This window comes from Chenopodium album, chromosome 18 (assembly GCF_948465745.1).
Source record: "Chenopodium album chromosome 18, dcCheAlbu1.1, whole genome shotgun sequence".
Classification (NCBI taxonomy): Eukaryota; Viridiplantae; Streptophyta; class Magnoliopsida; order Caryophyllales; family Amaranthaceae; genus Chenopodium; species Chenopodium album.
The window spans coordinates 7,378,879-7,406,050 of record NC_137851.1 but is presented as its reverse complement, the minus strand read 5'-3'; the positions used below and the strand labels follow the sequence as shown (position 1 = coordinate 7,406,050).

The 27,172-nt window shown below is 31.8% G+C and overlaps 3 protein-coding genes and 1 pseudogene across 3 annotated transcripts; all 4 read left to right on the top strand.

The window, feature by feature from the left end:
- Window positions 1-11,424: 11,424 nt before the first annotated feature.
- LOC145591374 (BURP domain protein RD22-like) lies at window positions 11,425-14,323 on the top strand. Its single transcript, XM_081647809.1, has 3 exons — window positions 11,425-11,580; window positions 11,927-12,035; window positions 13,044-14,323. Exons 1-3 carry the CDS (start codon window positions 11,542-11,544, stop codon window positions 14,111-14,113), a joined length of 1,218 nt encoding a protein of 405 aa, XP_081503935.1. The 5' UTR covers window positions 11,425-11,541; the 3' UTR covers window positions 14,114-14,323.
- Window positions 14,324-16,465: 2,142 nt separating this feature from the next.
- Window positions 16,466-18,999, top strand: LOC145591696 (BURP domain-containing protein 6-like). Its single transcript, XM_081648201.1, has 4 exons — window positions 16,466-16,502; window positions 16,891-17,028; window positions 17,761-18,126; window positions 18,178-18,999. The coding sequence occupies exons 1-4, from the start codon at window positions 16,466-16,468 to the stop codon at window positions 18,849-18,851; spliced, it is 1,215 nt and encodes a 404-aa protein (XP_081504327.1). The 3' UTR covers window positions 18,852-18,999.
- Window positions 19,000-20,600: 1,601 nt separating this feature from the next.
- LOC145591695 (uncharacterized) lies at window positions 20,601-22,745 on the top strand (annotated as a pseudogene).
- Window positions 22,746-24,738: 1,993 nt separating this feature from the next.
- On the top strand, window positions 24,739-26,942 carry LOC145590796 (BURP domain-containing protein 6-like). Its single transcript, XM_081647193.1, has 3 exons — window positions 24,739-24,777; window positions 25,101-25,221; window positions 25,879-26,942. The coding sequence occupies exons 1-3, from the start codon at window positions 24,739-24,741 to the stop codon at window positions 26,940-26,942; spliced, it is 1,224 nt and encodes a 407-aa protein (XP_081503319.1).
- The last annotated feature ends 230 nt before the right edge of the window (window positions 26,943-27,172 follow it).

Sequence of the window (27,172 nt, the reverse complement as noted above, 5' to 3'; positions counted from 1 at the left end):
TCAAATCGGTTCTAGATTTAGGTCTAGTTTATTAAAAATTGAATCCGGATTCTTTTTCCGCCGCATCCAAAAATTAGAGATCCATGTACTATAAAATAGACCTGGGCGGTTCATTGGTATTTGATAGGATTCAGGATCCATTGCCACCTCTAACTATAATTATAATATATAAATTTTTCTTACAATTTAGTAATTTTATAACAAGAATGAAATTACGCATTCTAAAACATTTTATGTTAAAGATATATCTTTAATTATATAATTAATTTTTGAAATAATAGTTATATAATACTTCGTAGTTAACATTATTAAAAAAGAAAAAAAAAAGTTCACATAATGAAATTATATTAAAAGACGAATCTAACAAGTCACCATAATGAAGGTATATTATTCCGTCAAAAAAATAATGAAGGTATATAAAGAGACGAATCTAACAAAACGCCGAATGACTAAAATTCATATAGCACATATTAAGGGCCTGTTCATTCAATTTAATTTCAGTTCAGCTTCAATCAGTTCAGTGCATTTCAATTCAACTCCTAATTTTCTTCTCTCATAAAATATTCATTTAAGCTCTATTCAGTTCAGTCCAGTTTAGCTCCAATCAGTTCAGTTCAGTTCAGCTCATCTCAGTTCAGTAAATGTGAACATGCCCTAAAATATACGGTAAATCAGATCGAAGTGATTATGTTTAGTGCAAAAAGTCTAATTATCATTAAAATAATACTATAAAGGAGGAAATATTAATTACATTAAATTGCTATTTAAAAACACTAAGTATCATTATGTTTCGCACTTAATAAGTTAACTAGGTTAATCCCGGTACTATGCACAGATGCTGAATAATTATAATAAAAATATAATAATTATATATTTTTAAAAAAATGAATCAATTCGATCAATTTTAAACCGCTTGAAATATGTTATTTTGTATTAATATTTAAATATATAATACAAAGTATTTAAAATGTGCAAGTTGATATTTCACGAAGTTTACTTCAAATTTTATATAAAATAAAAGTCATAATCTAAATGCAACCTTTTATATAATACTTATATTTTAAATAATAATGCATTGTCAAGCATCCCTTAGATTCGTTTTTAGTAATATATAATTGATAAACCCGTACTACGACAATTTCTCTTATTTTTCATTACCCAATTTAGTGAGTCACACACTTCGTTACTATGATTAACCATAGGAAAATTTGTTAGGAAAAACCTTTTAAAGGGACATTTTTGTCCAAAAAAACCTTTTAAATTTTTTTTGGCCAAAGAAAACCTTTTAATTTATTTTTTTTGTTCAAGACAGCCAAAACCCACTTTCCGACATTGACTCACCATTCTCCGGCGTTGACCACGTGTTTACAACATGTGCGACGCACATGACCCCTATTTTCCTAATTACACCTCACTTTGCCTAATTTCACCCCACTTTGCCTAATTTCACACCCGAAAAAAACTATCCGTTTCGAACTGTAACCGATCCGATTTGATCTGAGAAATTCAAGACCCAAACCCGATCTGTAACTGAACTAAACTCAACCCGAATCCGAAATTGACTCGATCTGAACTTAACCCGGCACCGATTTGATCCGACCTGAACTCAACCCGAATCCGATTTGACCCGACCTAAACTCAAACCGAACCGATTTGACCCAACCCGAGCTCAACCCGATCCGAAATTGACCCGAAAAATAACCGATCTAATCCGATTTGTTTTGACCCGAACTGATATTAACCCGATCCGATTAACTCGATTTGATTATTTTTACCCGATCCGAATTTAACCCGATCATAATTAATTATTTACTTTTTTTATTCAAGTTCTTATACTATATATTTACTAATTATTAATAAGTTAACTTTTTGACTATAAAGAAATAATCCGGAGTCTAGTTTACTTCATGTATACATCAATTATATTAATTTACTTTCTAAGCTTTAATAAATGCCACAAGATCTAATAAACCTAAACATTAAGCGGGAGTTAATTGATTTGCTTGTAAAGCTCTAGTTAAATGCTCCCTAAAGCCTATTGTCATTTTTAATGAATTTCCTCCCATTCTGTTATATTTAATGAACTAATAATTCTTTTCTCTAACACCTACAACCAATTAATAAACATAATTAAGAGGTAGCAAAAGTATTATTATTACCAATTAAAAAATCCGTAATTACACTCCCTATTATTTTCACTATCAACATAGATTGTATATTTGTGCTTTACTTTCCTGCTAACTAAACTCGTGATAAAATTCATTTCATATACTTCATATTTTGTATATATATTGTCATAACTTAGGATCTATTCTGTTCACCTTATTTTCACTTACGATTTCAGGTGTGATAAGTTCACTTCATATTTAATAAGTTCTAATAAGGTTACCCAAGTACAAATTAAGACTAAAATAATAAGTTTTAATAAGGTCTAGTAAGTTCATATAAGTTCAGGTAAGTTAAGATAAGTCAGGTTAGTGAAAATCAGATGAATAGAACACACCCTTATAGACTTAATTATTGTATATTATAGATCATTTAATGTTTAGTTTGATAACTCATATGATTCGTAATATACTAATTAATATTACTTTAAACTTGTTAGAAATATGTTATATTGATAAAACTGAAGTTATTTGTTAAAAGTGCGGAGTACAATTGTGCATTATTGTAAAATTATAGGCGTTATACATCGCACGTTATATACTCACTACTTACCTATGCAATAATTTATGCTTAAATAAAAAGAATTTACATAGTAACAATTAACTATCAATATGTATAATGTCAAGTTTTTAATATACAAATTAAATTAGTAATAAAGTAATTCTAACAACTTTAACAAATATCTTTAAAAAATTGAATCAGTAATAAACTAAACTAATAGTACAGAACTTATAGCCTCATATGATTATACAATTGATGATCGAAGAGTTGTAAACTTGTAATAACCTAAAAAAAAATGACATACTTTTTTGTATATATCACCATATATATGTAACTATTATTCGTCAATATATCACTAGCTCGGTCTCACTTCTCACTTATATAGGTATGATAAGTTATCGATAATTATTCAATCTCAATTTTCCTCAAAGATAAAAATTACACATAACTTGATCAAATGAGAAAACTAAAACTTCGTGCTTCGTAATTATTAATAATCATATTGACCCAATAATAAGGTAAAAACTAAACAATATCTCTAGTTTAAAAATAACCTTATTTGGATATAAATTTGGTCAACTCGACCAAAATCCAGCCAAGCACAAAAAGGAATTGAACCGAAATTGACCGAACATAACTTGACCGAACCGAAATCAACCCGACCCAAATTCATCCGACCCGAAGTTACCCGGCTAAATCCGTTTTAAACCCGATCCAAATATATCCGAACCGAAAGTGAATCGATATGAAGTTGACCCGACCCGGACTCGACAGACCATGACCCGAATTTGACCCGACCCGAATTTGACCCGATTCGGCCCGATCCGAGTTAAAAGGATAATTTTGATCGGAACATATCCGACCCGAACAGACCCGACCTGAATAGACCCAACCCAAACTTCATTCGGTTATCCGAATTGACACCTCTAGTCACAGTGGTGATAGTGGAGTGTCTAACTCTTTGTAATCCAAGAGTTGAAAAGTACTACTCATTTGAATACTTCGTCACGTGCACCAATGTATTACAAATTTACACAATATTTTATATCTAATAATTAACTTTTCGATGTAAGATGAATAACAACGAGTAATTAAGTTACCATCTCCGTTTCTTATTATTTATAATATTTTTTTTTAATAATATCCCTTTATTATAAATAATAAAAAACAGAGGTGGTATTTAGTTTACCATCATCATTGACTTGTCAAGTTAATTTTTACATGATTATATCAAATGGTCATGGCCTAGTTTACCATGATCATTGACTTGTCAAGTTAATTTTACATGATTATATCAAATGGTCATGGCCTAGGAACCACATGACAAGTTAATAAAATGTTAAATGTAGATTCAAGCAACATTATTTATGCATGAATTGGTATTTGGAACGAGAATAATTAGCTAGGCAAGGAAAAATAAACATCTTATTCACTAATCTAAAAAATAATTTCTTATACAAATTATTTAAATTCATACCAAGTAGAAAATAAAGTCTTCATAAATCCAATTAAAATATACTTTACTTTACGCAATTTGAATTTTATTTTTTCTTTATTCCTTCTTTACGTGTTATTCACCCCATAATAATATCTCACCCTTACCCAACTGTTGGAATTTCTTCTTTGAATTAGTTGTAGTTTCCCAATTTTTTTGCTCTCCATTTTACTCATTAACTCTAAAAATCAATAGCTATTTTTAGTTTAATTACTAAATTGAGTAAAAATACAGTTACATTTCTTTGTAAATTACACTGTAGTCTTAGCCATGCATCCATCCTAAAACTTTCCGCAAATTAACGTATGGTGGAGAATCACTCATCTCATTTTTCCCAATGCCTTTATATACCCCCATCCTAATTCTCTATCTCACAAAAAAAAAAAAATTTGAATTTTCTTACCTTAATATCATCTCATTTATTAAATAAAAATTACAAGAAAAAAAAAGTAGAAAATATAAAAAGAGTAGTGTTATTCTTCTTCAATTTTTCGTATACAATTTGATCATTTAGAATAAATTCAATGGCGTCTTACTTCCTAAAGATCACTGCTATTCTTTATGTAATGCTCTTTATCTTCTTCTTTATTTTTTTTTTATTTATTTTTTGTTAATGATATAATTAGTTACTTCTTCTTTGTATTTACTAATTTCTTAAATTTTTTTGTCCACTTTATGTAGATTGCAATAACAGTTGCCGAAGCAACATTTCTTATTCCAGCCATATTAGGAGGGGGCCTCCATCATGGAGGTAAGAATTAGTGAAAATATGTTTAATTACTTTATTTAATTACTTGTTACTCCCCTAATTTATTTTCCCTCGCATTTTAATTTACAAGCAGGTTTAAATGGAAATTATGAGGTTTAAGAAAAAAAAATGGAAGTTATGAATTCAGTTAAAAAATATTGTAATTTATAAGGTCCTATAAGATTTAGTTGTATTATTTACTACAAATTACAAACATTTATATTGATTTTAGGTGATATTAACACATCTAAATCTTTGTTCTTTTTTTTTTCAAGGTCAATTAGGTGGCAACTTTCGCTTCAATCACCAGTTAGGAGGAGGATTCAATGCAGGTGGAAGTAAGGAAGTTTCACTCGGAGGTGGAGGGGGAGGCGGATTTGGAGGCAATGCACAATTTGGAGGCAATGCACAATTTGGAGGCAAAGCTAATTTTGACAAACATATTGGAGGTGGAATTGGAGGCGGATACGGAGGCCAAGTGACACCGCAAGGTAAAACACAATTTGGAGGTAATGCTAATTTTGACAAACGTATTGGAGGTGGATTTGGAGGTGGATTTGGAGGCGGATTCGAAGGTAATGCACAATTAGGAGGCAATGGCAATATTGACAAAAACATTGGAGGGGGATTCGGAGGCAACGGAAAATCGCAAGTTAATGTACAATCAGGAGGTAATGCACAATTAGGAGGCAATGGTAATTTTGAAAAACATATTGGAGGCGGATTCAGAGGTAATGCACAATTAGGAGGCAATGGTAATTTTGACAAAAATATTGGAGGGGGATTCGGAGGCAACGGAAAATCGCAAGTTAATGTACAATCAGGAGGTAAGGCACAATTAGGAGGCAATGGTAATTTTGAAAAACATATTGGAGGGGGATTCGGAGGCAACGGAAAATCGCAAGTTAATGTACAATCAGGAGGTAAGGCACAATTAGGAGGCAATGGTAATTTTGAAAAACATATTGGAGGCGGATTCGGAGGTAATGCACAATTTGGAGGCAATGGTAATTTTGAAAAACATATTGGAGGCGGATTCGGAGGTAATGCACAATTTGGAGGCAATGGTAATTTTGAAAAACATATTGGAGGCGGATTCAGAGGTAATGCACAATTTGGAGGCAATGGTAATTTTGAAAAACATATTGGAGGCGGATTCGAAGGTAATGCACAATTAGGAGGCAATGGTAATTTTGACAAAAATATTGGAGGGGGATTCGGAGGCAACGGAAAATCGCAAGTTAATGTACAATCAGGAGGTAAGGCACAATTAGGATGCAATGGTAATTTTGAAAAACATATTGGAGGCGGATTCGGAGGTAATGCACAATTTGGAGGCAATGGTAATTTTGAAAAACATATTGGAGGCGGATTCGGAGGTAATGCACAATTTGGAGGCAATGGTAATTTTGAAAAACATATTGGAGGCGGATTCAGAGGTAATGCACAATTTGGAGGCAATGGTAATTTTGAAAAACATATTGGAGGCGGATTCGGAGGTAATGCACAATTAGGAGGCAATGGTAATTTTGACAAAAATATTGGAGGGGGATTCGGAGGCAACGGAAAATCGCAAGTTAATGTACAATCAGGAGGTAAGGCACAATTAGGAGGCAATGGTAATTTTGAAAAACATATTGGAGGCGGATTCGGAGGTAATGCACAATTTGGAGGCAATGGTAATTTTGAAAAACATATTGGAGGCGGATTCGGAGGTAATGCACAATTTGGAGGCAATGGTAATTTTGAAAAACATATTGGAGGCGGATTTGGAGGTAATGCACAATTAGGAGGCAATGGTAATTTTGACAAAAATGTTGGAGGGGGATTTGGAGGCAACGGAAAATCGCAAGTTAATGTACAATCAGGAGGTAAGGCACAATTAGGAGGCAATGGTAATTTTGAAAAACATATTGGAGGGGGATTCGAAGGCCACGGGAAATCGCAAGTTAATGTGCAATCAGGAGGTAATGCACAATTTGGAGGCAATTCTAATTTTGACAAACATATTGGAGTTAATGTAGGAGTCAATACAGGTGGAAATGTAAGAGGTTCAGGTGAAGGGAATATGGATAAAAGTTCTGAAAGTTCTGTAGGCTCTAACTATGGTGTAAATGGTGGAAGTTCAAATAAAGGAACAAGCCGAGGTAAATCACAATTTGATAGCAACGTTAACAAGAATAAACAAAGTGGAGGATCTACAACCTCCAATGATGGTGTGAATGAGGGAGTTTCGTCCTCAAACCAACATAAAAGCTCAAGCCAAGATAAATCACAATTAGATAGCAACGCCAACAATTATAAACAAGGTGGAAGATCTTCAAGCTCCAATAATGGTGTAAATATGGGAGTTTCGGGCTCTGACCAATATAAAAGCTCTAGCGAAGGTAAATCACAACTAAATAGCAATGTTAACCATTCAAGCACAACACATAATTCAAGTATAGGTCAAGAGTCAAAAGCCAACACAAACCAAGGCATTGGTAAAAGATCAAACAGATCGTCTGAAAACTCATCTGAACAAAATACTAAATCCTCTAGAACATCTTTAGATCACGGATCTAAGAAGTCTTCAGAAAATTCCTCAGGCAAAGAATCAATTAATAAATCTTCTACAACAAATCAAAATTCAAACGAGTCTTTAGGAAAAACACCTAGCCAAGCTTTTGACAAGTCATATGGCAAATCGTCGGAGAAATCTTCTCAACAAGGAGAAGGTCAACAAACGTCAGGTTAATCTTCAATCTATTATATCTTTATCATATACTTTTAGTCATTTATTTGGAAAATAATTATAATACGAAATATAACCAATTTTATACACCAGGCAATAAAGCTAGTGAATCTTCTGCAAAAACTTCGAGCAACAATAGTAACTATTCTTCAACACGTGGAGTCAATCAATCAGCAAAGAACACTGTAGAACAAGGATCAAGTAATAAAGGAGGCACATCCTCAGAAGATTTATCAAGAAAATCTTCAAAGAAAGGAGCAAGTGAATCATCAGGACTAACCTATAATAAAAATTCAGGTAAGTCTTCTAGCCAAACAACCGACAATTCTTTAACACAAGGTTCAAATCTTGGGAATTGAAAAGAATCTAATAATTCGTTAGATAATTCTTCAGGTCAATCATATAACCAAGGATCTGAAAAATCTTCCACAAAAGGATCAAAAGAGTCGTCCTATGGTAAAACTTCAAAGTCTCTCAACCAAGCCACAGGACACCATTCGGGAGCAACTTTGACACATGGATCAACCAAAGCCTATGATAAATCTTCAACTAAAAGATCAAAGCATTCTTCTAGTTCAACTCATTTCTCTAGTCATGAATCAAGATCATCAAGCCATTCATCACACAATTCTTCTTCAAATTCTTCAAGCAATTTATCCTCAGGAAAATGCACATGCCAAGATCCAACTAGCCCGTCGTCTACTCAAACATCTAGAAAACTATTAGTTAAAGCTGAATAGATTGAAATACAATACAAGGGGCATATAATTGTATTATATACCTCTGATCGCTATTTTACAATTAACTTGCATTGTTGGTTGCATGCACCAATAATTATGTTGAATCCTACATTTCTACATACTTATATCCTAGGGTTTGGAATAATATTTTGGACATTGTGATTTCGTTCAATATATTTAAGCTACTATTTTATGATTCAATAAATTTACATTTTTTGTAATATTGGTTCATTCATTTATATCGATGTCTTATTCTTAATTTATATATGTACTAATTTTTTTTTAGAAAGAGTATATCAATTGTTACCTAGTGTTATATTAAAGCATAAGAAATAAAAAAAAAATAGTATGTTTTTTATTTTTTTAGTCATGATATAGGTGTTGAAAAAGAAATAGGATTATATGCTCTAATAGTCATTCAAATGCTAGGTTAAATTCAAAAATATATAGGGTCCTTTAAATTTTCTCTTAGTCATTGCCTGCAAATTAAATATATAAAATTACATTTTGAAAGCTTTTAATGATAGAATTCAACAATATTTTCATTGTATACTAATATTAAAAAATGTACTTTAATTTGATGTTTTGGGGATTTTTGGAATACCTAAAAGTGGGGCATGGATTCCCTCGGGAGATAGATTCTGAATGCAACACTAGGATGGTACTACAATCTAAACGCATGTAAAACAATGAATTTTCAATTTACTTTATGCTTTATACTAGATATTCTTCCTTTATGGGCTTTGAGCCCTTCTTTATTTGTTGTCTATCTTAGGCCACAGGTCATGCTTGTATTGGCCTTTTATAGCTGAATAAGATGTCATGTGCTGGCTTGTAATTGGGCCACTTATTGGTATCTCATTTGTCAGTAATAGGAGTTTAAAATGCCCCGAAACAGGCACCCCTAAGATCTAAGATGAGTAGATGAATAAGTATATTGGTAGCCTTAGCTTCACTTATTGGTAATATAAAAATAATTAAGCTAAGCTTTTTGAGACAAAGTAAAGAGATAGAGCTTATTGGCCTCTTGATATTTTTAAAAAATTATTATTTCTCCCTCTTGATATATATATATATTGGTGAAACAAAGAAATAACAATAAAAAAAAGGACAAAAATGTACTACTACTATGGGATAGTATCTCTATTATTATTATTATTATTATTACTATTATTACTACTACTACTATTATTACTATTACTACTATTACTACTACTACTACTACTACTACTATTATTATTATTACTATTTAGCTTAATGATCGAGTCTTTGATTATTGTCTGTTTTATTATTTGTTAAGACGAAAGAACACCAATTAAAGTAGATCGTATTGTAAGAGTAGTAATGATATCTATTTTTATTTTCTCCCTTAAGTTAGATAATTACGTGCAAGAAAATAACAGGAGTATATTCAATCCTACGAGTATGTATCTTTGTTGACATTGTAGCACAGCACAATAAATTAAGTAGTTGTTTGTTAAAATTTGTGTCTTCTCTATTCGTTAATGCAATAAAGAGTACTCCTTCAATTAATAGATTGGTAAAAGGTAGGAGCAAACCAAATGATAATGGTCCACTTAATTACTAAGCACTAGATTTATATGCACGCAATAATATATGCTTCATAGTTCGTACGTAGTAATTAATTAGTGATAGAATAATAATGCACTCCATAATATGTGCGATCCAATAAACAAATTACAAAAAACAAACAAATTACTTAATTTAAAACCGATTTTATTAAAAAAAAAATACGTATATATCTTAAAGGAGGTGAAAAGAAAATACGTAGTAAATCATTTATCCAAATATTTCGTAACTGATTATAAATGATGTCGTTCTTTAGTTGTGCAATTTACATAAAAGGAAATACATGGTGGAGAGAAATTAAAGAGGGCAACTCTAGCTTTTTGTTCAACCAACCATGAATTAGTTATACTAGACTTAAACTCGGTAGCATTTAAAGATTGTAAAGAAAGAAAGGCTTCAATCTCATGGTTGTTGTACGTACCTTTATTATATCCTTCCTATTGTGTATGATACTAACCTCGTAGCAGATTAATTCCAATTAATTAACCTTGTAAACACAATTTTAAATATCCTATAATAGAATAATATCACTGCATCTCATTAAGTCCTAACATGTTTTGCATATCTCATCACCTAAATATAACCCAAATCTATCAAATATGATGCGAAGAATGTGAACACCATACAACGTATGAAGTATTTGCCATATAGAAAGCACTTATATCACATCCAACTATCCAAGTGTAGTACATGTACCAAACTGATGCCTGACACCGACACAGAGATATATTTTTTGGAGGGATATTTAGAAAGCCACAAGGACAGGGTGAGAATCGATTTTAAGATCTCTTGAAATCAGAAAGGAAGCTCTAACCACTTAAACTATCTCTCAGTTTCAAAAATGTCAAATATGTGTCAGACACACACACAAAATCTATAGTGATATATGCATTTATCAAATGTATTATATGTATTTTATATTTGTTACCGTACACGTGTCCATATTTTAAAATTGTGGTAATAGTTTTGTGTTCATACTCATCATGTCATGCCATGTATCCTAGCTTGCCACCTCTAATCAATTTATCAATGCAAATAAAGAAAGAAACCGCTAGTATGTAGTCTAAACACACATTATTCCTTCAAGAATAACATACAAACTTGTAACACCCCAACCTCCTACAATCCTAGTGTAGTGTTGTCCTATTAATAAATCTTTAGTAGTTGGTCGTTAAAACTTCAAATCCATTTTATAAAGTCCAAAGAATATGAAATAAGCCGCCTTACATTACATTCACAAAATTAAATCATCAACCCACAAATCATTTAAATGTGACACTATATTTTTCAAAAAAAAAAAATACAAACTTCCTAGCTCCCATCTGTTTTTTGCTCCATCATATTCATTACTAGCAAACTGATTTAGTTGAGACTACATTTAATGTTTTGTTGATGTGTCACTTGAAGAAAATTCAGATACTACTTACATACCATAATTAATTTCTTACTATAACTATATTTCATATTATAAATACAAGATCCCTTCACTTTTATTTTCTTCATCTAATACAATACAACTTAATTTCTTTCTTTGGAATCTTTATTAGATTTTGCAATAATATTCAAAATGGAGTTTCGTCTACTATCAATCCTCGCCTTCCTTTCTGTAAGTTTGATTCATTAAACTAAACTACTTTTCATTTTTCTTTAATTTTACGGAGTATTCTATTTTATGCATTTTATTGTTTTGTTAGCACCCACTTTATATCGCGATATTATGTTAAATTATAATAATATACTTTGTATAATAATTGGGTCGAACTTTATTGTAAGTAGTTAGTCTATTTACAACCTATCATAACTGCGATTATTATGATTTTCTTATTCAAATTATCTTGGAATATTTTTAATAAAACTGATTAAAATTTCATTTATTATTTACTAGCAAAACCTTAATTTTTTTGGCTATTAATATTTATTAATTCGTACTTTCGATTTTCTTCTATTTTCAGATTGCTTTGATGGTTAGTGAGGCAGCTCTACCACCTGAAATCTATTGGAAATTTTTTTTGCCAAATACTGAGATGCCAAAGGCTGTCAAGAATTCATTGCCTAAGCCTGGTATGGATTGTTCTTCTATTGCTCTCATCATTAAAAAAGACTAGTTATTTTTTTTTTTATATTTGTATTTTTAACTGATAAAATGTCTATTATGTACACGGGTGCGCTAGTCATGTCACTTAACTATAAGTACTATGTTACTTCTAATAATTTGATCAAAATATATTTGGAAATTAAGAAGTGGATGTAATTAATGGATTATTTAAAGAGGAAAGAGACAGAACTAGCTAGTAATATAATATGGCAAAACTTTTATTACAATATTTTCAAATTAGTCACAATATATGGTACAGTATGACACTACGATAGAACTAGAGCTACACCAACAAGTCAAGCTTGAATAATTTCTATTTATGTATGTAGGAAGGTAAGATGTCATTATAAGCCAAATCATAAGGCAAATTAATAATATTTTATCAATAGTTAGTATATACAGTCATGTGGATACTTGTTAAATCGACTCTATGTATACTTTATAATTGATTATTACTTATAATCAAATAAATCACTGCTCAAAGTTCCTATTGACAAATATAAGGGCTAAAATCAAGTACTTTTTTTTTTTGGAATAGTAATCAAATTCAAGCACTTAGAGTTTGTTTACATTTACTGAACTGATTGGAACTGAACTGCACTGAACAAAATTGAACTGAATAGAATAGAGCTAAAATGAATATTTTATGAGAGAAGAAAATTAGAAGTTGAACTGAACTAAGCTTATTGGAGTTGAATTGAACTGAATTGAAATTAAGTTGGAGTGAAAAGTTCATTAACAAGAAGTATCAATCATTCAATCAACACCACATACTTTTAAATAGTGTAATATCTCCCAGCCACACTAAATAGTGTATGCTCTCACCTTTTCCATGTTGGTTCAACTGAAATTACACTTGTCAATGTATAACTTTGATCATTACGTTCATTTTTACTCTGTATTAGAATTCTAAGTTACTTCATAGAAGATTTAATTATGAACGTATGCATTATGTTTTTTAATTTGAATTGTAGAATGGATGGAAGAGGAAAGCACATCAGTAAATGTTGGGAAAGGTGGGGTCCACGTTAACACAAGATCCAAACAAGGAGGAGGAACCGCAGTAAATGTTGGGCCTCATAAAGGAGTCAATGTAAACACAGGAAAGCCCAATGGTCACACAAATGTAAATGTTGGCCCAAAAAGTGGTGTTGGAGTACACACTAGTAAGCCCAATGGAGGACACACTGACGTCCATGTCGGCCCAAAAGGTGGAGTTGGGGTCCACGCAGGAAAGCCCGGAAAAGGAGCAGATGTAGGAGTTGGCAAAGGAGGAGTAACTGTTAAAGCAGGCCCAAAAAAGAAGTCCGTTTATGTTGGAGTACACCCAGGCCCAAACCCATTTAATTACAATTATGCAGCTTCTGAGGCCCAACTTCATGATGATCCAACTAAAGCTTTATTTTTCTTAGAGAAAGACATGAAAGTTGGACAATCAATGAACGTGCATTTCACAAGGAGTACTAATGCAGCCACCTTCTTACCAAGAGAAGAGGCGAAATCGTTGCCCTTTTCTTCTGATGAAACCCCGGCGATACTTAAGGAGTTCTCGGTTCAGCCTAACTCCGATGAAGCTAAGGTTATCCAAGAGACAATTAAAGGGTGTGAGGAGAAAGGCATCCAAGGTGAACAAAAGTATTGTGCAACTTCTTTGGAGTCCTTGGTAGATTACGCGAAAAACTCTCTAGGGAAGAATGTTAAGGCAATGTCTACTGAGTCCAAAACTATTGATGACAAGGTCCAAAAGTATACTATTACCGCGGTAAAAAAGGTGGCTAATGACAATGAGGCCGCAGTGTGTCACAAGCAAAAATATGCCTATGCCGTGTTCTATTGCCACAAGACTAAGGATACATCTGCATATACGGTGTCCTTGATGGGCGCGGATGGATCAAAGGCTAAGGCAATGGCTGTGTGTCATAAGGATACGAGTGCTTGGAACCCGAAACACTTGGCTTTCCAAGCTCTTAATGTGAAGCCAGGAAGTGTTCCGGTTTGCCACTTCTTGCCCGAGGATCACATTGTATGGGTTCCTAACAACTAGACTTATGAGAAATTAGTTTTATTTTCATATGGAGGCTTGAAGAGTTATACTTTGTGTATTTTAATTTGGCTACGGCTGGTTGTTATGGACTATATTTACATGCATACTTAGTTTGATATTGAATAATTAAGATGCATTTGTTATAAGAACATATAATACTGTATTGATGTTAATTACCTCCTAAACTTTCTAAAATTTCATTTTTTTTAACTTGAATGATATATGCAATTTTAAAAGTTGAATAAGCATTAATCACTACTACCTCCGTCCCTTATTTAGTGGCCTACATTCCAATTCTGGGTAGCCAAAATTAATGACCTATTTTTATTTAAAGAAAGTACTTTTTTGACAAAATTACATTCTTTTTGATGAGTTGTCATCATTTTTCTTTTATTTTTATGTACTTTTAACATTATTTTCCGATACTTTTTCTCTCTTTTCAACGATTACCAACTATATTAGTAAAATTCTAGAAAAATGCTTGCCAATATTTATGACATTTCCCCTTTTATTCTTTTATTTGTTTCCCTTCCGTAAAGAAATGTTTTCCTATGGTTCCTTTCTAAATATAAATTCTTACCATATAAAATTATCCTCCAATGTATATTATTTATAGAACAATACAATTTTCGCATATCCTTAACCATGCATTCATTCTTGAAACTTTCCAATAATAAACAAGTGGTAGATGCGTACTTTCAACATCTTCGCTTCACAAACTTTATTTATATATACTAAGGGCCTGTTCTGATTGACTGAAATCAACTGAACTGAACTGAACTGAGCTGAACTGAACTGAACTGAACTGAACTGAACTGAACTGAATTGATTAATTAGTGATTTTTAACTACGGATTAGTGGTCTTTGATTATATATTACTATACTTATGTGTATATACAAATGTACTATTTCATATGACATAATTATAAAATTTATAATATAATTATAAATTTATGGAAAATATATTAAAAACTTGAAACCTCTAAATATTTTAAACACATATACTATTTAATTTTAAAATAAAATAGTATTATGACAAAAGAACACAAAACACTTACATGTAGCAGAAAAACAGCTATGGATATTGTCCGACAAGAAATAACTGATCAGATATGGGAGTCAGTTCAGAGGAATGCCGAGGTAATGGAGGAGCTTGGTGGACAAGAAGAAGACGAAGAACTAACTGACTATGAAAATTAGTTTAAGTTGTGTAGTACTCTAATTTTCTCAATAAGATTAACAATAGAAATGTGTATCAAAAAAATAGAACCATTTGAACAATGAATTGTATCGATATTATTATTATTATTATTATTATTATTATTATTATTAATATTAATTATTGTTATTATTATTATTATTATTATAATTAATTATTGATTATTATTATTAGTATTATTGTTATTATTATTATTATTATTATTATTATTTATTCATGATTATTATTATTATTTATTGATAATAATAATAATAATTATTATTATTATTATTATTTGTTGCGTCATTGTAATAAGAGCTTAAAAGAATGAAATTTGGCTTTATATCATTAGCAATATCATTAGACATAAGAGCTGAACTGAACTGAACTGAACTGAACTTCAACGGAAGAGAACAGGCCCTAAGTTATGTTATTGTATCATCAAATCTTAGCTACTTCAATTCATTTCCACTCTCACTTCCTTTAAAAAAAACACAAAAAAAAAAAAACAAAAAAAAAAATTTAAAAGAAGTCACAAGCTTTAACTACAATTTATTATAATACATAGACCAAAATAATAATAATAATAATAATAATAATAATAATAATAATAATAATAATAATAATAATAATAATAATAATAATAATAATAATAATCTGGTTATAATACAAAATCTTTCTTTTTCATTTTTCCCCATAAAGAATTGCAAGAAAATTTCTCCACTTAATATTCTGTGTTTCTTTAAGGTTGAGTTTTATATTCTCCTGATGGATTTGTATATTCTACCAATCCTCACCCTCTTTTCTGTAAGTTCATTATTAAATTGCCATATAAGTATATAATAATCCTTTTTACTAATTTTTTTGAGCATGCAATTTAATTAGTTTTTTGAAATGCAATAATATTGTATCATTGTATGTTAATATATATATTTAAGTTATTTTTATTATCAATGTTTTATGACTATTTAATATTATAAAAAAAACCCCTAGATATATATATTTTAAATAATAATATGGTGCAAAAAAAAAAAAAATCTTTCTTGCTAAGCTGTTTTTTTTTTTTTTTTTTCCCCCCACAGATTGGTGTAGTATTAAGCCAAGCATCTCTACCATCTGAAATTTATTGGAAGAAAATGTTGCCAAATACTAAAATGCCAAAGGCTGTTAAGCTTTCATTGTCTGAGCCAGGTATTTGTTCTTCAATACTAAAACGTTTGTAATAATAATGATACTAGTATATGTTAAATTAATCTATAGTTGAAAACTTGAAATACATATATAATAGTACATGTATAATATGGAGTTGTCTTTAGTACAAGATAAGCTAAAGATTTTAGGATATAATTTAACATATATAAAACTTGTAAACATAAGTTCATGCATCGTTATACCCTTACAAATTAAAGAGGAAATTCTTGTTGATAAGCCTGATTTACAATTTGTGCAAATTAGGGGTCAATTTTGTCTTTTCAGTCATAATAGTAAGGGTAATCTTGTCAATGCACACATAACTTGACAAACGTTGGGATAACGCTAGATAATCAATGTCGTTAACTGTTCCCATTCTTCATGCCAGAACCCAGAACCAAGAACCAGAAATCCAGTTCTTCCTCCACGCCAGAAACCAGAACCCAAAAACCCACTTCTTCCTCCACACCACCACCGCCTATGGCAGTTCAAAATGCTGATGCGAATGAAAGAATTCCCCTAACGGGTTGCTATGACCCTAATTTACACTCTTTTCTAGTAGGGTGTCTTTTTGTTTTGCCGCGAAGCGGCCATTGTTGAGGAACAAGAGGAGGATGACGGGAAGAAGATGAGGATGTGGAAGGCCTTTGTGGGTTTGATCGGCGGAAGGAGGAGAGATGGTGGTGGCTGTGATGGGTTTCAGATGGTAGTCGATGTGATGGTGGTGGCTGTGATGGGGTTCCGATGGTAGTATATGTGATGGTGGTGGACCAGATGGTAGTTTGGAGAAGATGGGTTAAAAAAAAAAATTTGTAAAAAAAATGAGACTGAAAGCTAACGTCTTATAAATCTCCGTCAATTTGTCTGTCAATTTGTCTGGCAAGAGGGGCTCACAAAAGCAATTGACTGACAAATTTTGTCAATCAAGCTGATTGCTTGGGGCGCCCCCCAAATTAAAATAACAAACACATAGGTACATCCTTAGAAACATTTTTTTTTTTTTATAATTTATCTTGGGTTTCTTGACCAGATTATAAAATAATATGAAGTACATGTTATAAACAAGTAAACAACCCTTGGTTCCACTTGTCCAACCTCTTGCAATAGCAAGTCCCCAAATCTTGTAAAATAAAATTATAAATTCTAGAATACTATTATAAGATTTTATAACTAATTTCTTATTAATAATTTTATGATGATATCTTTATTTGTCTGTATTATGTGAACTTATCGAAACTTATATATTTTATGTGAATAGGAGAAGACATAAATGAGTTAAAAGGCGGAGTTCACCTCCATGCCAATGGAAGGGCCTTAAGGCATATCAGACATCATCATAGACACCACGAGCACGAAGGAGGTGACGCAGATGTGAACGTTGACTCAATGACCGGAGTCGGGGTACACACAAGAAAGAATGGGGGCGGTCACACCGACGTTGACGTAGGGCCGACGAATGGAGTTGGAGTCCACACAGGGAAGCCTGGAAGAGGAAAAGCCGACGTGAACGTAGGGATGGAAGGAGTAACGGTCAATGCAGGCCACGAAAAGAAGCCTGTTTACGTTAGAGTACATCCCGGATTTAATCCATTTGATTATAGATATGCACATTCACATTCTAGTAGTAGTAACACTTCTAGTTCTAGTAGTAACAATTATTCTAGCAATAATTCAGATGAACAATTTCAAGAAGAACCAGGCCGTTCATTGTTTTTCTTAGAGAAGGACATGAAATTTGGACACTCGATGAGATTGCACTTCAAACAACGAACAAATGACGCCACTTTCTTACCAAGAGAAAAGGCGAAAACACTTCCCTTCTCTACAAACAAGATTATTGACATCCTTCATGAGTTTGAAGTCGAACCAAACACAGAAGAAGCAAAGGTTATCGAGGAAACAATTGAAGGGTGCAAACACAAGGGCATCCAAGGGGAGCAAAAGTATTGTGCCACTTCCCTAGAGTCCTTGGTTGATTACGCGAAAAACACTCTAGGAAAAAATGTTAAGGCAATGTCAACCGAGGCCAAAATTATTGGCAACAAGGTCAAGAACTATACAATTGCAGCAAAGAAGATTGTGGCTAAAGATAATGAGGCCGCGGTGTGCCACAAGCAAAGGTATGCCTATGCCGTGTTCTATTGCCACAAGAGTAAGGGCACATCCGCGTATAAGGTGACCTTGATTAGCAAGGATGGATCAAAGGCTAAGGCAATGGCTATTTGTCATAAAGATACAAGTGCTTGGAATCCACAACATTTGGCATTTCAAGTTCTTAATGTCAAGCCTGGAAGTTGTCCTATTTGCCATTTCTTGCCTGAGGATCACATTGTATGGATATCAAATTAGACTATAATTTACGTTATTAGGACTTAGATTTTTTTTTTTTTTTTTTTTCCTTCCTTTTTTTCTATTTGAAGATTTATATGTACTTTTGATTTGGAATTGCATTTTTTTAAGCATGTTTACAACCTATAACTTGCCTAGTTATATGTGTATGATGATGAGACAAGAGTCTCTATGTAATAACAAATGTTTTATTACTTTCATTATATTCTTTCTCGTATATGTTTAGACTCATGATTGTACCTTGTCTCTCCAAAAATTCCCCTAAGACGAGCCAAGATGTACCCATTGAGCCATTTTTTTTTTTTTGATGTATTTTTGGTGTCCGTGACTTGTGCCTTAGCTTGTTGCCCATGACTTGTTCAAGTTTCAACTTGCGCCTACGCCTAGGCCTTGCCGAGTAGCAAGTTCAAACACAACAAACCCTAACACTATTTTTTAAGGGGTTTTAATTTTTTTGGGTGTTTAGAAAGCTATTAGGGCGGGTGATAAGATCGAATCAATTACATGATCTCCTAGAATCGAGAGAAAAGCTCTACCAATAATTAAATTTTTCCTTGCTCTCACTGTCTCACATAAATGCAATCAAATTTGAAAAGGGAAAAACCATTAAATATAAATGTATAAAATTTGATCTCCATCTTTTCAAAGATTGAAGATATCCACAATCTATATACTAGTACACCAAAAGAATAATAAATAAATAAAGGATATGAATTAGATTTAAATTTCTTTTGCACATGCCTTGTAAGTTTTTATTTATAAAATTGATTTTACAATTTAATTTTATTTTTGTAAAAAAAAAAAAACCCGCATATGTATAAATTGCTTACTTAGTATTTTGTCATATCATTGCCTTTTTATAATGTGAAACAAAATTAAGGCGACAAATAAATCGTCATGCATGTCCGTCATACACATAATTTAGATTAAGCTGCTGATCACATATCTTGGTTTATTTGTGACAACTTGTTCGTCATAGTTTATTATTGTAATTATCGATTTACAAAAAGTTGATTAGATCAAGATGCCTATTCAGTGATACTGTTCAATTAATTTAATGAAATCAGTTTATTGCTCAACTATCACAGAATAAGCACATCTTGATCTAAACAACTTTGTTTTATAGAGCTAAAAATCTAAAATAAAATATGACGGACCAATGTGATAGATTATTGAACCATGGAAATGTACAAATACCCAAAAAAAAAAAAAAAAAAATTACAAATCGATCGACTTTCTTAGGGATCGTTTGATATCATTGTAGTTTAACTCATAAGTACGGAGTATTTAATTTAGAAAACTGATAACAAAAGTGAAAAACTATTTTATGATGTGTGATCGTGATCAGGAAGGGGATAAGTGATTGATTAAAGACAATCGGATTACACTACTATGATGTGTGATCATGTGGATATCAACTAATTTAATCATTTGTTTAGAAATTTAGGAAGTGATACTCAAGACATGGGATCGTTACATGCATAATTTACTTGTCATGGTTTTCTCTAGTCTTTTAAAAACAATTTATATACTGTCTAGCATATGTAATTCACAACCAAACACTTATTATATTTGGTTCTATATAATTAAACCCTTAAATTGTTTTTGAATCGATATATCAATGTGTAACATAACTCCTATAAATAACAGTGTGAGTATACTAGATCTACTCACAAAAGCCTCAATCTAATCTCCTCTAAACTCCCTGTAACAACACTTTCCAACATATATAGTTCCATAGTTGTTATAATGGCAAATTACCTCTTACTCCTTTCTTATTTATTCTTGGTAAGTCTTCTATGCATATTAATTGTAGATTTTTTTTTTTTTTTTTTTTGACACAAGAAAAATTAGTATCTAAATTGTTTATCTATGTACAATAATTTCCTAAATTCATGATATAATAACTAATCCGGCCTGAACTTGAACTATCACCTTAATTTTTTGGTTAATTTGATCCTCTAACATGGAAGGCCACAACAAATTCAAATTATGTTATTTAATAATATACGAAGTACTCGTATAATTTTTGTATAATTCACATAATTATCTATATGTTATTATTTGTCTAGATTGTTTTGGTGAAATTGGGAAATGCTGCATCAATTTCTCCAAAAGCATACTGGAAACTTAAGCTGCCTTACACACCCATGCCTAAATATATCCAGCAATCAATCGTGGCAGGACCCCCAAGATCAGGTTTATCTCAATACTCGATCTATTTCATTTTAATTAATACTTCATCCGTTTTTTTTTACTTCATCCGTTTTCTTCTTATTATTTAAAATTCTCAATTACATAGCCAAATTTTGTTTTTACAAATAAATACTCTCTTGTTCTTTTTTGCTCTTTGTGTTTGAAATGTTACGAATGTATATTCCAAACTTTACTTTTTCCGTTAGTTTAAAGTTATATTGGGAACTAAAAAAACGTAAACATGAACAAAAAAGAATGGAGGTTGTATATTCATTTATTATTTGGATTAGAACTTCGTATTAATTTTTCTATTACATTGAATATTATGCAGAAGGAGGCGAACCAATGGATACGTTGTTATCTCACGGCAAAGCTTCTTTGAAAAGCCTAAATGGTTACATTGGACTACTATCCTACAATAGCAAAGAGTCCCTAATTTCTTCTATTCCACGATATTTATCTTATGATAAGCAAGGATTAGACTCGAGTAATCCAAATTATTTATCTTACAAAAAACAAGGTTTGGATTCCAATAATCCCGAGTATTTATCTTATAATAAACAAGGATTAGTGACGGTAAACAGTTATGGTGGATTGTTAGCTTACAATAAATTAGGTCCACACTTCGATAATAAACAAGGATTAGTTAGTACCAACAGTTATGGGGCGCTGTTATCTTATGATAAAAAAAATTCACACCTCGATAATAAGGAAGGATTAGTCACAACCAATAGCTATGGTGGACTGTTAGATTACAATAAAAAAGGTCAGCACATTGATAATAAGCAAAGCTTAGTTACAACCAATGGTTATGATGGATTGTTATCTTACAATAAAAAAGGTCAACACATTGATAATAAGCAAGGCTTAGTTACAACCAATAGTTATGGTGGATTGTTAGCTTACAATAAAAAACGCGATATTAATAAACAAGGATTAGTTACTACCAACAGCTACGGTGGATTGTTAGCTTACAATAAAAAAGGTATACATGTCGATAATTCCAAGTCATCCCATGTTGATGATGATGATGATGCTAATAGTGCAACTAAAGATCAATTTTTCTTTGTAGAGAAAGATCTTTATCTAGGGAAAAAAATGACCTTACACTTCCAAAAAAGCACTAGAAAGGGTTTATTCCTACCTCGTGAAGTTTCCAACCAAATACCCTTTTCATCCGACAAAGTTCAAGAAACTCTCAAAATCCTTTCCTTAGACCCTAAATCGAAGTAGGCCTATGTTCTCTCGAAAAGGATCGAGCTTTGCGAGGAGCCTACAATCGAAGGAGTCGAGAAGAAATGTGTGACCTCCCTCGAGTCCATGGTAGACTATGTTATATCCATGATTGGTACAAATGTGAAAGCACTTACCACACAAGTAGAGAAAGACTCAACCAAGGAGTATACAATCAAGGGGTTGAAAAAACTCGTGAAAGATGATCATGAGACGGTAGTTTGCCACAAGATGGGCTACCCTTACGCGGTGTTTTTCTGCCATAGGACAAAGACAATAAGATCCTACATGGCTTCCTTAGTAGGAAAAGATGGTACCAAAATAGAAGCAGTTGTCGCGTGTCATATGGAATCGAATGATTTCTTGGACAATTACGCGAAAAATGTGCTTAAGATTGTGCCGGGAAGTACTCATATTTGCCATTTCCCACCTGCTGAGGATACCGTCATTTGGGTTCCCAAGTAGAGTTGCAAGTACGTACATGTAAGCACGCTTGTATGTAATTGGTGTTGATCGAACCATTGATGTTGTGTGTGACCTTAAGCTTAACTAGCTAGACAAGGTAGTTGATTTAAGTTCTCCCTTTGTTTGAAGAAATAAGTTGTAAAATTTGGAAGGAATATATGAACCTATTTTGGCTTCACTTCGCAATTCGCGTGATATGTGTGTAACTCCATTGCTTGTTGAGTAAATGAGTACTAATGTACTACTAGTGTTTTTTTTTTTCTTTTTTTCTTTTTGTTGTGTGAAATCTAAATACCTATAGGAAGATGGCATTTCATGCAAAGTAATTTCCTTTACGAAAGTCACAAGCTAAGGGGTTTTCACTTTTTTGTTTATAATGTGAGAATTGAAACTTTAATTTGATGAATTTGATTGGCCAAGACGAAGTGAGCTTTACCTCTCACATGTTTCGTTTTAAGTTTCAATTCTCATTCAATATCGTTGGTACAATTGGTTGTATATGTTATAGTACAATCTCGCTTAAAAATTTCTAAGATGAACATAACACAAACATATAAAAAGTTTTGGTTCATGCAAGTGGTACAAACAGTTGTACAATAAGTCAATAAAAATGTTGTTTAAAAGGCTTGAAGATATATGTTAGTGGCTTAGACTTTTAAGAATGCATCTTATGTATGTATAAACGCACTTATTACATGCAATATGCTGTGGGATTAGTACGTTATGAATTTATGTAATACGCTAATACCTATGTACATTAAACTACTCCGTATAATCCATATTACGGAATACTGATCAAATATGTTTATGGTAAAAGTTAGGTATCTATATTGGCAAACATATCCGATTAAAGTGTTGTGCAGACAAATTTAGGTATTTGAAGAAATAAATAAAAGAAAGACCATAAAGACCAAGGTATACTAAACAAATATTGGACGACAGTAGACATATATTTTTTTATATATTTTTTGTGTATGATTGATGAAGATTGAAGATATTATTTAATCACAAAAAGATCCAATTTAGCTTATGATGATACGAATCTTACCGAACGTCTCTCTAAGATTCCTGTTCGATTAAAACATAATATAAAGTGGAATCTTATTTGAATCATTTTAATAAATACTTTTAAGATATCAATATTAACATATAATTAGATATTAATGCTTTAAAATGTACATTGACAAACATGTCAAAGGAAAATGGGAAAAACTTAAAAGGTTGGATAATGTAAGTGAGTAAAACAAAAAGAATCGAGTTAATGGTTTGAGTTAAAAGAAAGATCATTCATCTTGTTGTATATATTATTAATATCAAGTTTTTATACGAGTAATTTTTATGCGTATGAAATTACATATGTATGATTTGGGACAGAGCTGAGTTAGATATGATTCGGGACAGAGCGAGACACAAACAAACTACGTACCGTAAACTTTACCTAATATCAAGCTTACTCATACCTTGTTCATCGTGTAGCTCCTCATAACGAAAAAATTCTAAATATAATACAACCCTCTATAATAATTGCTAATCACACATCTCAGTAATTTTGTCCAAAATTAATAATTGCCCCTTCATTAAACTGAAATTGTACTACAACGTAACTTGCATGGTCACACTGTTATATACTTATATTGCTATCTACTTGTTTTCTCTATCACTATTATGTTTTTTATAAAAACTTTGTACCATTCTGATCATCATCAAATTTGTATTTATATTATATTGTATATATTTCTGTTTCTTATTGTTTTTCTTACTTGACCAATTTTGTCTCACAAAAAAAAAAAAAAAAAAAAAAAAAAAAAAAAAAAAAAAAAAAAAAAAAAACAATAAGAAACGGAGGGATTATATATTAATTTTCTTCCGAATCCAAAGTACTCCTAGCTTATATATACCCTGTGTAGTCTGCAATTCTATCTACAATAGTTTCTTATCTTATCTTCTCTCAAAATATTAGGAATAATATAAGCTTAAAAGTTGTTCTTATTTAATGGCAAAGTTTCATCTGCTCTTATTTTCTTTATTAACTGTAAGTGCTCTAATTAGCAAATGCATTGCTTACTTTTATTATAATCCTCTTGATGGTGTTAAAGAATCAAATGGAGTTCTCTGTTCAAAACTAATAATAATTTATTCTATCTTTGGATATAAAGATCAATAATTTGTCACCTTTCTTAATATTGGTAACAAATTAGAACCATATATATTTCCTTCATTTTTTACTTGTAACAGTGTAACACTTTGACTTTATCACTACACATATGCTACTTTGACTAGAAACGTGGAATTTTATTTAACTCGTCTTCATATAACGAATTTTTATTTAACATTTTTGAAATATATTTGCTTCAGCTTGCACTGGTGGAAGTGGGAAACTCTGCTCCTGCATCAATTTCTCCAGAAGCTTACTGGAAGCTTAAGCTGCCTTACACTCCCATGCTCCAATCCATCAAGAACATACTACCCCCATCTGGTTTCTTTCTTACTTATATACAGCTTCTTTAATTTGTTTTTATTTACTCCCTTTGTTTCATAATGTATTGACCGTTGTGACAGTCAACTTGTTACACACTTGCAATTATTTTGAAATACAAGAAGTGATTTCTTCATTCCCTAGCTAATTTTAACACGGAGTACAATAAAACCTTTTCTTTACAAAATATTTTTTTTTACCTTGGATGAACAATAATTTTACTAATATTTTTTATCTGATGTGATATAATCTGATTTGGATTAGTAGATAGCAATATCTACTACAAAGAGATATACTACCTCCTTTGCAGGTTATGTGCAATAATTTGACATAAAATAGAGAGGAAACATGTCTAATCATTGCACATAACCTGTAACGGAGGTAGTACTAATATTACAAGTACTACATATAGAGTAAATGAAATCATATTTCTAATCTGATGTGATATAGTCTTCTTTGGGCTAGAATAGTTAACAAGTTTTTCTAAAAAATCTGAAGGGAATAAATTCTAATAACCTTATATAGTTGTATCAATGAAAAATCAGAGGCATTGTATAGTAAATCCTTTTTTTACCTTGTTCTATGATAAAATTACCATAAAAATAAACTACTTCATACTAGGTCTAACTTTTTTTCTTTGATTTGAATCTAATGCAGGAGCTAAACCAACAAATATGCCACTTAAAGGAAGTACAAAAGAAACATTAGCTTCTACCAATGGCTACATTGGTTTGTTATCTTACAATAATAAAAAAGGATTAGCATCTACCAACGGCTACATTGGTTTGTTATCTTATGATAATAAAAAAGCATTAGCATCTACCAACGGTTACATTGGTTTGTTATCTTACGATAATAAAAAAGCATTAGCATCTACCAACGGTTATATTGGTTTGTTATCTTACAGTGATAAAAAGGAATTAGCATCTACTAATGGCTATATTGGATTGTTATCTTACAATAAAAAAGGATTAGCATCTACCAACGGCTATATTGGTTTGTTATCTTACAACGCAAAATCTGTTAATACCAAAGAGTCAGTCCATGTTGATGATAATGCTAATAGTGCAACCAAAGATCAAGTTTTCTTTGTAGAGAAAAACCTTCGCTTTGGTACAAAAATGACCTTGCACTTTCAAAAGAGCATTAAAAAGGGTTTCTTCCTACCTCGAGAGCTCTCCAACAAGATCCCTTTCTCATCTAAAAAGATACCCGAAACTCTCCAAATTCTTTCCTTGGACCCTAAATCAAATGAAGCCTATGTTCTCTCGAAGAGAATCGAGCTTTGTGAGGAGCCTACAATCGAAGGAGTGGAGAAGAAATGTGTGACCTCACTCGAGTCCATGGTAGACTACGTTATCTCCATGATTGGTACAAATGTGAAAGCACTTACATCACAAGTAAAGAAAGACTCGAAAATGGAGTACACAATCAATGGGGTGAAAAGACTAGTAAAAAATGATCATGAGACCGTAGTTTGCCACAAGATGGGCTACCCTTACGCCGTGTTTTTCTGCCATAGGACAAAGACCTTAAGGTCTTACATGGTGTCCTTAGTAGGAAAAGATGGTAGCAATATAGAGGCAGTAGCTGCTTGTCACAAGGAAACAAATGATTTCTTGGACAATTACGCGAAAATTGTTCTTAAAGTTGTGCCGGGAAGTACACACATTTGCCATTTTCCGGCTGCTGAGGATACAGTTATATGGGTGCCTAAGTGACAAAATTCGCGTACTAATATAATGTATGTTTGAGCTTGTTAGTGTTGATGATGTTATGTTGTATGTGAGCTTAGTTTGTTGCTTCATATTCTATCTTTGTTTGTTGAAAAAATAAGTTGTGGATTGAATTTGAAAGAGCATGTTAAGTAGGCTTTGTGCCGCCTCCTTAACAAAGCAATGCAAATTCACCTTACTTCTCTTTACCATTTAGTGTAACGTTTGCAATAAGA